This window comes from Ranitomeya imitator, chromosome 2 (assembly GCF_032444005.1).
Source record: "Ranitomeya imitator isolate aRanImi1 chromosome 2, aRanImi1.pri, whole genome shotgun sequence".
In the NCBI taxonomy this organism is placed as follows: domain Eukaryota; kingdom Metazoa; phylum Chordata; class Amphibia; order Anura; family Dendrobatidae; genus Ranitomeya; species Ranitomeya imitator.
In genome coordinates this window covers 217,629,189-217,642,195 of record NC_091283.1, presented here as the reverse complement: position 1 = coordinate 217,642,195, position 13,007 = coordinate 217,629,189, and the positions used below count along the sequence as shown (strand labels likewise).

Here is a 13,007-nt window from a genome sequence, read left to right as displayed (position 1 = left end):
AATTGTGAGGAAGCATGAGCAATCTCAAGGCTACAAGTCCATCTCCAAAGACATGAATGTTCCTGTGTCTACCGTGCGCAGTGTCATCAAGAAGTTTAAAGCCCATGGCACTGTGGCTAACCTCCCTAGATGTGGACGGACAAGAAAAATTGACAAGAGATTTCAATGCAAGATTGTGCGGATGTTGGATAAAGAACCTCAACTAACATCCAAACAAGTTCAAGCTGCCCTGCAGTCCGAGGGTACAACATTGTCAACCCATACTATCCGTCGGCGTCTGAATGAAAAGGGACTGTATGGTAGGAGACACAGGAAGACCCCACTTCTTACCCTGAGACATAAAAAAACCAGGCTGGAGTTTGCCAAAACTTACCTGAAAAAGCCTAAAACGTTTTGGAAGAATGTTCTCTGGTCAGATGAGACAAAAGTAGAGCTTTTTGGGCAAAGGCATCAACATAGAGTTTACAGGAGAAAAAAAGAGGCATTCAAGGAAAAGAACACGGTCCCTACAGTCAAACATGGTGGAGGCTCCCTGATGTTTTGGGGTTGCTTTGCTACCTCTGGCACTGGACTGCTTGACCGTGTGCATGGCATTATGAAGTCTGAAGACTACCAACAAATTTTGCAGCATAATATAGGGCCCAGTGTGAGAAAGCTGTCTCTCCCTCAGAGGTCATTGGTCTTCCAGCAGGACAATGACCCAAAACACACTTCAAAAAGCACTAGAAAATGGTTTGAGAGAAAGCACTGGAGACTTCTAAGGTGGCCAGCAATGAGTCCAGACCTGAATCCCATAGAACACCTGTGGAGAGATCTAAAAATGGCAGTTTGGAGAAGGCACCCTTCAAATATCAGGGACCTGGAGCAGTTTGCCAAAGAAGAATGGTATAAAATTCCAGCAGAGCATTGTAAGAAACTCATTGATGGTTACCGGAAGCGGTTGGTCGCAGTTATTCTGGCTAAAGGTTGTGCAACCAAGTATTAGGTTGAGGGTGCCAATACTTTTGTCTGGCCCATTTTTGGAGTTTTGTGTGAAATGATCAATGTTTTCCTTTTTTCCTTCATTCTCTTTTGTGTTTTTTCATTTAAGACAAATTAAATGAAGATAATAATACCATAGAATTTGTGATTGCAATCATTTTCAGGAAGAAACGGAGTATTATCTGACAGAATTGCAAGGGGGTAAATACTTTTGGCCATGACTGTAACACAATTTTTTTGGAGCAAGTTCCAGGTCCGCTTTAACCAATCACCAGTTTTTACCAATATAAACTACGGCCATCACCTTTACCGCCTCTTTAACTGTAGTCTAGCAACCTGCCGATAAGCCTCCAACCTCCCCTGCATAGCACAAAAAATACCTTATAATCCCCTCCTGCCACAATCCAATATGACGGGGTCTCTGGTTTTGCTCGGCGCCTCTTCTCTCGGTGCATTCGCCGTCCCCCTGCTCCTTGTGATGACACGTCCTACGTCATCCACAGCGCCCCCAATCTGGCACGTTTCGCTGTGCCCCCCTGAAAGCAGAGCACAGCACTGTAAGCGCATGTGCCAGGAGACAACAAGAAAGCGCCAATGTCTCGGACGTAAAGCTGACGCATTCGCATTACAGCAGATCAAAGAATTCCAGTGCCGGAGAGAAGTTTATGCCACCGTGTGGATGACGTAGAGCGCGTCAGCACATAAAGCCGGGCAGGAGGACAGCGATTGCGGGGAGAGGTTTGCGATGTTGTCTTTGTGATATATGTTTGCATAAAAAACATAAGTGAAAAAAAGCTATACCTGCCCAAATAAGACACCCTATTGTCCTCTATTGGAAACACTGGGCATTGTGAATGTTTGGGCGTCCTCGCGATGTGCTTTTCTTGGTGTAAGCAGAGGACCCAAATGTGGTGTGAACAGAGTTATAAAGAGACTAGATGGTGGCCCGATTCTAACTGGAGGACTGAAAGACCCCACTAGGTAGCAGCCAGGACCCCTTACGGTTCCCGAGTGCCATGGGCACAACTTGGTAGATGCCGTTCCGGAAGCTGCGCCGTACCGGAATGATGAACGCTGACATCTGAGTGCTTGCTCTTGTTAACACAGAGACTTAAAAAAAAAAAAAAAATGTTGCCATTCACCAAGCTTTCTATTTTTTTCCTCCCAGAACAAAAGGCGTCACGGAACAAAGACGATGCTCCCCATGAATTAGAGAGCCAGTATGTGTTAAGGCTTCCGCAGGTAAGATGCCCCTGACATCACATTATTAGGTTTCCCCACACTGGTGATGCAAGCCATGTGAGTGACTCCCTTTCGCTAAGTTTCTACATGGTGCTGTCTTCACAAATGTGAAAATACAATATATGTGCAGGCTCGTCTATGAGGCTGATCCACTGAGGTGTTTCCACAGCAAAATCCGACAGGTGAAGATATGGTGACATTTTTTTTATTTAGGGCAGAGGGCCTAATTAGGACTTTTGCTATGGGATCCCATGATTTTTCAGTATTTTGCTGCATCAAGCCATCATACTGTGTGGTGAGGGGTCTCTGGTGGACATACGGTGTGTAGGAGGCTGTAGGGCCATCATACTGTGTGGTAAGAGGTATCTGATGGTGGTCATACGGTGTGTAGGAGGCTGTAGGGCCATCATATTGTGTGGGGTGCTTTGGGGCAATCATACTGTGTGTGTGTGTGGGGGGGGGGGGGGTTTGGGGGGCATCACACTGTGGTGAAGGTTGTGGGGACAATCCTACTTTGTGGCCAGGGACCATCTTACTACATAATGGAGCCAAATCAGCATTTGTCCCACTGAATCTAGGGCACTTCACAACAATGCAACAACTAATCTCACATATACATATATGTGAGAAGAAGAGATCCCAAATTATATTAAAAGCAGTTTTAACTATTAGAAACACATACAGATGTGGAGCAAAAAATACCGTAGAGGACACCTCATAAACACCAAAGCACAAATATTAATATAAAAGTGGAATGTGTCTACAGCCACAATGGGTAGTGGAGAAGTAACCAAAGAATACCACATACATTTGATCAATATCTTCTGTGCCCAGCTTAGTTACTATAGCAACATATGTCGGGTATCAAATGGGTGGCAACAGGAAACCGGAGATTATCTAGTGATGTAATTGCATTGATTAACAATCAAAATGCTGCATCATAGAGCACAGTGGCTCATAAACTATATGATGCACCAAATCTTGTAGGCTAACAGTTTACCATGTATAATAATATGACCACCTCATCCCATAACAAGCAATGAGACACAATCATGTGGAAAAGGTTGAGTTATCTTGTGCAATGCTGGTGCTCATGGGATCCCCTCACCCCGACGCGCGTTTCACCTCCTTCCGGGGGCTCGGAGCTGTGTGGGGACTGTCATTGTCATACTTTGTTGTCGGCACTGTTGAGCCATCATGCCGTATATTTGGAGGGTACTGTGGGTGTCTCCTACTGTGTGTTGGGAGGGTTTGGATATTTTTGTAGTATTATGGTGAGAACACTTTAATAGGGACACAATTACCGTGTAAGGCTATGTGCACACGTTGTGGATTAGGCTTAGGAATTTCTGGTGCGGATTCTGCCTCTCCTGGCAGAAAACGCACCTGCGGATTTGTCGCGTTTTTTGTGTGTTTTTGCTGCGGTTTTTACCCCTGCGGTTTTCTCCTTCGCCTCATTGGGGGACACAGACCGTGGGTGTATGCTGCTGCCAATAGGAGGCTGACACTAAGTGATACAAAAAAAGTTAGCTCCTCCCCTGCAGTATATACCCTCCTGTTGGCTCTCAGCTAACCAGTTCTTGCTTAGTGTCTGTAGGAGGCACATGGGTCTGTTTCAGACCCCAACGTTTTTATTTTATTGTTTACTTTTCTGTAAATTTTTATTTTTTAATTAACGGAGTGAAGGGGGCGACAGTTCCTTTCAAGGTTCCGATCTCCCTCGAACCATCAACAGGCGAGCACGGCGAGTATACCTCCCCGTACCTCTCCTGCGACGTGGGAAGCCATGCCTGAGCTCACTTCAGGGGCGACGGTTCCTTTCATGGTCCCGATCTCCCCACACCAGCAACAGGCGACCACATGGCGTGTCTCCTCCATGTATCCTCTCCTGGAGCCAGGCCTAATGCCGGACAACTGGCCCTGTCCACCCGGACTGAACTCCGTGGCTGTACAGAGGCCCCTCTCTATGGCGTCCGAGCAGCCCCCACTGTCCCACCACTGTGAAAGCGGATGGCACAAGGAGGCGGACGGTTCCTCTCCACCTCCCTAACAAACGGATGATGGATTGAGGCTTATCCCTGCACTGTCCACGCTGCACAGAACAGCGCTGAAACCCACATCCGCGGGGGCTCCATGCCGGGACGCGCATCAATGGTGAGTGGATCCATCTTCAGAGGGATATCCACATGCTGACAGGCAGCCTCAGCCACTTCCCTGTGGCCCACCTCTCTGAGGTAACGCTCTGGATGGCTGCAAAAATTTAGTCCCCGGCTTCGGCCGATTTGTAGGCCGCATCCTGGAAGTCTTGCCTGGAACGCCCCGCTGGTGTCGCCCGCCGGCTACAGAAATTTAGGCCCCGGCTTGGGCCTATTCAACATCGTGTCTGTGGCTCCGCCCCCCAAATTGGCGCTTCTCGCTCTCTGCGAGATTTTATCAACTCTGCAGCTCCCGGTGGCCATCTTGGTCCACCCGGCCAGCTCACACTGGGGTGACAGTATTTTTGCATTAATGGGGCACATCGACTCTACATCAGTACCCGGGTAAGGAAGTACCTGGTCTTAAAGGCACATGACCAGTATTTCCTGGTCTTAAAGGCATATGGCCAGTATTCCCAGTCTTAAAGGCGCATGACCAGTATTCCCTGGTCTTAAAGGCGCATGACCAGTATTCCCTGGTCTTAAAGGCGCATGACCAGTATTCCCTGGTCTTAAAGGCGCATGACCAGTATTCCCTGGTCTTAAAGGCGCATGACCAGTATTCCCTGGTCTTAAAGGCGCACGACCAGTATTCTCTGGTCTTAAAGGTGCATGACCAGTATTCTCTGGTCTTAAAGGTGCATGACCAGTATTCTCTGGTCTGAAAGGCGCACGACCAGTATTCCCTGGTCTTAAAGGAGCACGACCAGTATTCTCTGGTCTTAAAGGTGCATGACCAGTATTCTCTGGTCTTAAAGGTGCATGACCAGTATTCTCTGGTCTTAAAGGTGCATGACCAGTATTCCCTGGTCTTAAAGGTGCATGACCAGTATTCTCTGGTCTTAAAGGTGCATGACCAGTATTCTCTGGTCTGAAAGGTGCATGACCAGTATTCTCTGGTCTGAAAGGTGCATGACCAGTATTCTCTGGTCTTAAAGGTGCATGACCAGTATTCTCTGGTCTTAAAGGTGCATGACCAGTATTCTCTGGTCTTAAAGGTGCATGACCAGTATTCTCTGGTCTTAAAGGTGCATGACCAGTATTCTCTGGTCTTAAAGGCGCATGACCAGTATTCCCTGGTCTTAAAGGCGCATGACCAGTATGCTCTGGTCTTAAAGGCGCATGACCAGTATGCTCTGGTCTTAAAGGCGCATGACCAGTATGCTCTGGTCTTAAAGGCGCATGACCAGTATGCTCTGGTCTTAAAGGCGCATGACCAGTATGCTCTGGTCTTAAAGGCGTATGACCAATATTTCCTGGTCTTAAAGGCGCTTGATCAGTCCGAGGAGCCCTCCGCCGCCGACCCCAGCTTTATCCTCTAGTTCCCCTCAGTGGACTTCTTCACTGACCAATCCATGGTTCTCTGACCAAGAGATTGAATCCTTCTGTGTACCCTCTGTGTTTGGAGTGCTCGCAGGACCAATATACATGGTCCCTATCCTACATGGGAGCCGTCGGCTAGCAGGGGCCGCAAGTATTCTAGAAACGTGCAGGCGTCTAGAAACATACAGGCATCTAGAAAACGGAAGTTTTTCGTTTCCTGCTCCCTCACCAATGATTTGATGACAACAAGGCTCTGAATATGGATTGGATATTGTCTGAGCTTGCCAGAGCTTCAGAGACTAAACTCCCTCGAGAGCATTTGCCATTCAATTCGGATAAGCGATTCACTGGACAGAAGCCTCTACGTGGGATGCCATGCCTGGCCTGTTTTTTAAGGGTGACGGGTCCTTTAAAGGGCACCGATCTCCCCACACCATCAACAGACGAGCACACGGAGTGTCGTCTCCATGTTTCCTCTTCTGCATCCAGGCCTAACGCCAGACAACCTGTCCTGTCCACCTGGAGACCTGTGCTCTGTGGACATATAGAGGCACCCTTTTTGGCGTACGAGCTCCCCCCTCTGCATCACCACTATTTAGTGGATGATGCAAGAGGGCGGACAATTCCTCTCCACTTCCCTGTTAAGAGGTTGATGGATCGAGGGTGCCTAATTTTTATCTCTGCACCGTGAAAAGAGGAGATGGCAAGAGACTATGACCTGCTGGATGCAGCCGCACATTCTGCCATGGGGCAGATTAACCGGGTAGAATCTCCTGTGGTATTCCTCCCAGTATCTCTACCTGATGGGTCATCAATTAAAAATACCACGGACTGTCAGATAGCAAATCTGGTTCGTTCCGTCTTGCGGCTTCGAGTCCAGCGCTAGAGCAATGGTCTCCTGGCTGGAGACCTTAACTAACTTGATTCACACCAGCAACAACTGGCCAATCAAATCCTTTGAGCGGGAGACTGACAAAGGATTGTATAAGGATTGTCCAGCACAGTCTAGATCTAAGGGATCTTGGTTCCAAACAGGGGAACGAAAAGTAAGATCGACCCTGGACCTCAAACTTCTAACAACCTTTGACATGGTCCTCCTTCTTTGGATGGAGTTCCTCCGCTCAGCCATTACTTCAACAGAAAAAGGTGCAGTTTCCGGCATCCATCGACATTCAGGTTGCTTGCCCTCTGCAAAAATTCCTTCGCCTTTCCATTCGTCAACAGCATTTTCATGTCACAACCTTGTCCTTTGGCCTTGCTTCCGCACCCAGAGTGTTTGCTCGGGTCATGGTGGATGTCATGTTTCTCTTGCACTCTAGAGGCGTGCTCGTCCTGCCCTGTATGGTCTGTCTAGCCGCCCTTCCAGGACTACGCTGAGTCGTCTATATCTCTTGCGATACCTTCTCTCCTGGGCTGGCAGCTACACTTAGACAAGTTCTCCTCATTTCCAGCCCAGCAGATATCCTTTTTGAGGATGATCCTGCACACTTCTAGAAGGATGGTAATTCTTCCTCGAGACAAGGTCATGGCCCTTCAACAGGGAGCTCGCGCAAGGAGAGTTCTGAGGACTTGATTACTCACCCCTCATTTCATTCGATTTGCTAAGAGAGTTCTGAGGAAAAATGGTGACGACAATGGAAGTGGTTTCCTTCGCTCCGCTCGTTTTCAGCAAGTCAAATAGACTTTCAGACAATAGTCTCTGAGCTCCTTCTTTATCCAGGGCCTTTCTCCCGGTTCAATGGTTATTAGTAACTACCAATGCCAGTCTTCTTCTCCCCATCATTGTTCTGGAGATCCGAACGGTAGTCTTACATCAGGTCCACTGCCTTCTGGCGGGTCACCCTATCCGAATTCAATTGGATAATGCCACGGCGGTGCCTTACGTCAGTCATCTAGCAGGTACCCACGATCAGGCGCCATGACCGAGGTAACTCACTTTCTCTGATGGGCCGAAGTCTATTATTCGGTGATCTCGGCAGTATATATCCCAGAAGTAGAACTCTGAACGGCAAACAAATTCAGCCGTCAGGGTTCCGCCTCAAGTCAGTGGGAACTTCACCCCGAAGTCTTCCATCAGATCTGTCCTTACTGGAGCTCTCCAGTTGTAGGTGGGATGACATCCAGACTGAAGGCCAATGTACTCGAGTTCGTGGTTCGGCCTCGAGATCCAAGAGCCATTGCTCTCCATGCTCTGGTTCTGCCGTGGTACCAGTTTCCATAACTCCCCTTCCACTGCTTCCGAAAGTCTTTCGGAAGCAGAAAGGGGCCCCAGTGATCCTCAGAGATCCGCACTGACCACGTCCGTTTTTTGTTTGCGGAGCTAGTATCTTCTCGCCTTATCGCAGCACAACTGCAAGTAGGGACTTTCTCACAGGGAGTTTTCACGCGTAGTTCTTCCCTATCGCATACCGTTAGATCATTGGGACCTTATTATTCCTAGGAGCCTTACAGTAGGCTCCTTTTTCATCCGGGCAGACTTTACTATCAGGGAAAGTCGTCCCGTTCTCCTCTGCGATATTCTCACTCTGACGAGTCTTCGGAGCTAGCCTCTCTGCTCTTTCAGACTTTTTTCCCTTATTGCCTTCAAGGCAAGGTTGTCCTCAGGCCATCTCCATCCCTTGTTACCAAGGTGGTACTGTATTACCACTGTTATGAGGTCATAGTTCTTCCCTCATCTCTTTTGGCTCCAGTCCACAAAATGGAATAAGATCCCCCATATTCTGGACGAAGTGAGTGCTCTGAGTAGGTACGTCTTGAGGACGGCGTCCTTCTGAAAGTTGGACGTTTTATTTGGGCTTCCTGACGGTAGAGGAAGGCTTCCTGACATTTTCAGGAAGGGTTTAGCCGTTTCATCGACCATGATAACATGGTGAATTCTTTTCACCATCCAGGAGTCCTTCCGTGCTAGATGTCAGCCTATCTCCCTGTCTATCAAGGGTTCTAGGCACCAGGCGTCAGCAAGGCACGCCTGCAAGCTTGTGGATTCGTCCAGTCCGCATGCATTCTTGAAGCACTATAATTCCCACACTTCCACAGATGTGAGTCTGGGCAGGCGGACTCTGCAGGCCGCGGTGGCGCACTTGTAAGTAGCGGTTACACAGGGCCTGATCTATTGTTGTCCCCACCCAGGGACTGCTTTGGGACGTCCCACGGTCTGTGTCCCCCAATGAGGCGAAGGAGAAATAGGGATTTTTGTGTACTCACCGTAAAATCCTTTTCTCCGAGCCATTCATTCGCAAAAAACGCTGCGGATCCGCGGAGAATCCGCAACGTGTGCACATACCCTTAGTGCCGCAATACGTGTTCCTCTCTTTTACTGCACCTATGCGCCATGACCCCACAACATTTTTTTTTTTAGGGCAGAGGGTCTAATTAGGACTTTTGCTATGGGATCCCATGATTTCTATGTATTTTGCTGCATCAAGTCATCTAAATTTCCAATATCTGCTTGTCAAGGGGATGATGCAGCTAACACTGCTGTAAGGGGGCTGCAGTGTCACACTGGTTATACAGAGTAAGGGGCTCCCTTTCACCACTGGGATTCAGGCTGGGGGGCTAATGGGCATTTATGGCAAGTGGGGTCCAATAACGGTCTCCAGGTCCGCTCTCTTTGCACTATGACTGTGCCAATCACTACACTGGCAGGTATAACACGCTGCTCGTATAATAAGCATGAGAAGTCATCTAGCGGGACTGGAAAATAATGTTACATAAAATGTATAAACTCAAAGCTTTTTTTTTTTTCTTCTTCTAAAAATGTTTTAAAATTCACTTGTAATATTGATATTAATCAATATTAATCAATAATGTAATATTGATGTGATATTCATCCTGCACGTAGTTACTTCATTGGTGATGAAGGTGTTTATCCGCTGAGAGTCCGCGATGAAGGTTCACATCACGTGACAGAAGCAGAGATCTCGGCAAACAGTGCAGAACTTCTGCAGAAATCTGTATAACGGCATGCTACAAAGACTCATTGGCAATCCATCTCCACGAACCAGTTGGTCCTCCATACCATTCAGGATGGGTTAAAACTAGAGCTTGAGGCTGTGTGCACACGTTGCAGAGTTTTCGCATTTTTTTTCGCATTTTTTCGCTATAAAAACGTGAAAAAAAAGAATACATTATGCATCCCATCATTTAGAATGCATTCCGCAATTTTTATGCACATGATGCGTTTTTTTTCCGCAAAAGAAACGCATCGCGGTAAAAAACGCAGCATGTTCATTAATTTTGTGGATTTTTTGCGGATTTCCCACTATATTATTGCATTGGGAACCTCTGGAAAAATCCGCAAAAAAAAACGCGGTAAAAACGCGAGATAAACTCAAGCGGATTGGGGCGTGGCTATGTAGCCGAAGAAGGACGCACTGTATAGGAGCTCCATAGATCCTGAAAAAATCCTGCCGCATATACCTCACCCCTGCAAGTGGAGCCGACGGGGGCTGGAACCCCACACTCAGAGGAACCTTGTGAGCCCTCCGGACGGCTGCCGTAGCGATCTGAAGCGGCGGGAGCTGCAGGGACAGAAGGGCCGGGAGGATCCACGTGCAGTGGCGGCCATCTTCGGTGCGCGCGCTCCAGGACACAGGACGCGGCGCCGTCTCCTGCTATAGCCGGGCTCTCTTCTCATCGGGGTGGACGGTGACGGGATCGCAGCGGTGAGAGGTGTGCTTGCGCACGGAGGCTGGGAGGCTTGAGGGGGACAGCGGTGCCCACGGGGAGCGGCAGCCATTAACACAGCACGCTCCCTAACAGCAAAGGGAGCGGTGCTTCATATACCTGCGGTGCTGCTTGGAAGAAGAACGAGCAAATAAGGAACTGGAGGGGTGGTGCGGTGTGTGCCCTGAAATATTGGGCCCTGCGCCCCCCCTGTCATACAGCCGCTTCGTTTAGCAGCACCATAACACTGGGAATTAACCCCCTTCCTGCTGACCTCCCTGTGTGCGGACTGAGAGCCCGTTCAGATATATAGGGCCTGAGTAAACGTCTAAACAACCACCCTGTGATCCTCATTATCACTATCGGCCAGTCTCGTGATCCCCTTTGGCGTACAGTCCAATATTATACAGGACCTGAAATTAGAGCCTGGTTTATCTGCAATTATAATCAGGATTACTTTGTAGAGTTCCTCTGCCTGCCCACCATGCAGCACTCTAAGGGAGCAGGGGCTGCTGATAAATTGAGGAAATTCGCCAGAGACGATTCCTCGGACAATGTGCGCACTCTCAGAAATAATCCTGCACCCGCCCAGCGTAAAGGCCGTCCTTCTGATAGTAATGAGGAGGGAGAACAAGGCGAACTGACTCTTAAACAAGCATCCGAGCAGTTAATGCAGGCTATCTCCCTCACTAGATCATCTCTTACGGAAAAAATAGAGGATGTGCATACTGAGGTGGGTCGTTTGCGGCATGACATGCAAGCTATGAGAGGGCGTATTTCGGAGGTTGAAACCAGAGTGTCGCATATAGAAGATACTATTACTCCCATGGAAGCTAAACTGACAAAAGCTGCTGGCTCCGTAAACGCCTGGAAACAAAAGGCGGATGATTTGGAAAACAGACTGCGTCGAAATAATATTCAAATTATTGGTCTCCTGGAGCGGTCGGAGGGTCAGCAGCCTGAGCAGTTCCTGGAAGACTGGCTTAAGACCACCCTGGGAGATGGATTCTCCTCAACATTCTCAGTAGAAAGAGCCCATAGGGTCCCAACGAGACCTTTGCCCCCTGGAACTCCGCCTCGACCATTTCTGGCACGCCTCCTTAATTGCAGAGATAGAGATGCTATTCTTCGCTTGGCGAGGCAGAAGGGCCCCATTAAATTCAACAATGCCGTCATATCGATTTTTCCGGATTTCTCCATGGAGCTCCAGAAACAGCGGGCACGATTTATGGAAGTCAAGAAGCTACTTCGAGACAAGAATATAATTTATTCCATGCTCTATCCAGCCCGGCTCCGCATTGTCCATGATGGATCCTCTTTGTTTTTTACAGACCCAGCAGAGGCGGCCGAATGGTTGCGGTCTCACGGAGGGTCCAATGCCCAAAAAAACCCCTAATTTGGGTTCTTTATCAAATGGCAATATAAATAGAGCTCTCTACATGGGTGCGAAAGAAGTCAATAATACCGGACACTGAATTCAGTGAGGGTATCCCCGTTTCTACTTGACTGTGGGAGTATGGAGGCATGCTCCTCTATTATTCAAGATCTGTTGGGTTTGAGTTTATGCACTAGTTTTGCAGTGAGGGTATTCCCTTTTATATTTGACTGTAGGAGTACAGGATCTTACTCCTCCACTATTCAGTTTTTGTTAAGTTGTTGTTTTTCTTTTCTGTTAGATTTAATTAGTTTTAGTAGGTATTTGGGTAAGAGCCGCCTCCAAAGCCATTATGACTTCCCATGCGTAATTAGCGGACTTTTCTCACCATCAATGCATACCATGCTTTTTAATGGGTAGATATGGGGTCTGAGTTGATATGTATGACATGGCACATTCGGGGTATTAAATCACCCCGGAAGAAAATCAAGGTGTTCTCTCAAATCAGACGGTATCATCCTCATATTGTGGCCCTGGTAGAGACACATCTAACCAGAGATACAGCCAGAGGTGTACAGAAACCATGGGTACAGTTGTATGCTCACGCGTTTCACACTAGCTACTCGAGAGGGGTATCACTATTAGTACACAAAGATGTCCAATGGGAGGCCCAGACGACTCGGCGAGATTTAGAGGGACGTTTTGTTTTTGTCCATGCATTAATTAATTCCCGCGAATACGTCATACTATGCATATATAACCCCCCCCCCCCCCCCCCCCCGGCTAATACTTCAGTACTTAAGATGGCAATGAGCTTTGCATTAAGCTACCCAGACGCACATGTTGTTTGTATGGGGGACTTCAACTTAGTTATGGACAGTAATTTAGATAGAATGCGACTGGGAGATGGGTCGCCTGGGGAACCTTTGTCTTCTTCTCCTTCCTCGACCCCCGACTCAGTTAACACTGTTCATGGAGGTAGCGGCTGGATAGATCTATGGAGGACGCATCACCCCGGGGAGAGGGGATATACCTGCCACTCCTCCACTAGAAGTTCCCTCTCTCGCATAGATTATATCTTCGGATCCGGAGACCTGGTGCGGTGGGTGGATAGCGTGGAACACGGTAATAGAGGGACCTCGGATCATAGTCCGATTATTCTTAACCTTGTGTTTGGGATGCTAAATAATGGTAGAGTATGGAAATTGAATCCCTTTTGGCTTAAA

The 13,007-nt window shown here is 48.2% G+C and overlaps 1 protein-coding gene across 2 annotated transcripts in view; it reads left to right on the top strand.

Annotated features, from left to right (window-relative positions):
• TAF7L (TATA-box binding protein associated factor 7 like) overlaps positions 1-13,007 on the top strand; it is a 54,524-nt gene that overhangs the window by 6,328 nt on the left and 35,189 nt on the right. For both annotated transcript variants that reach the window (XM_069748594.1, XM_069748595.1), the window contains exon 3: positions 2,150-2,223. In XM_069748594.1, the coding sequence (XP_069604695.1) occupies positions 2,150-2,223 (74 nt within the window). The remainder of the gene's footprint in view (positions 1-2,149; positions 2,224-13,007) is intronic.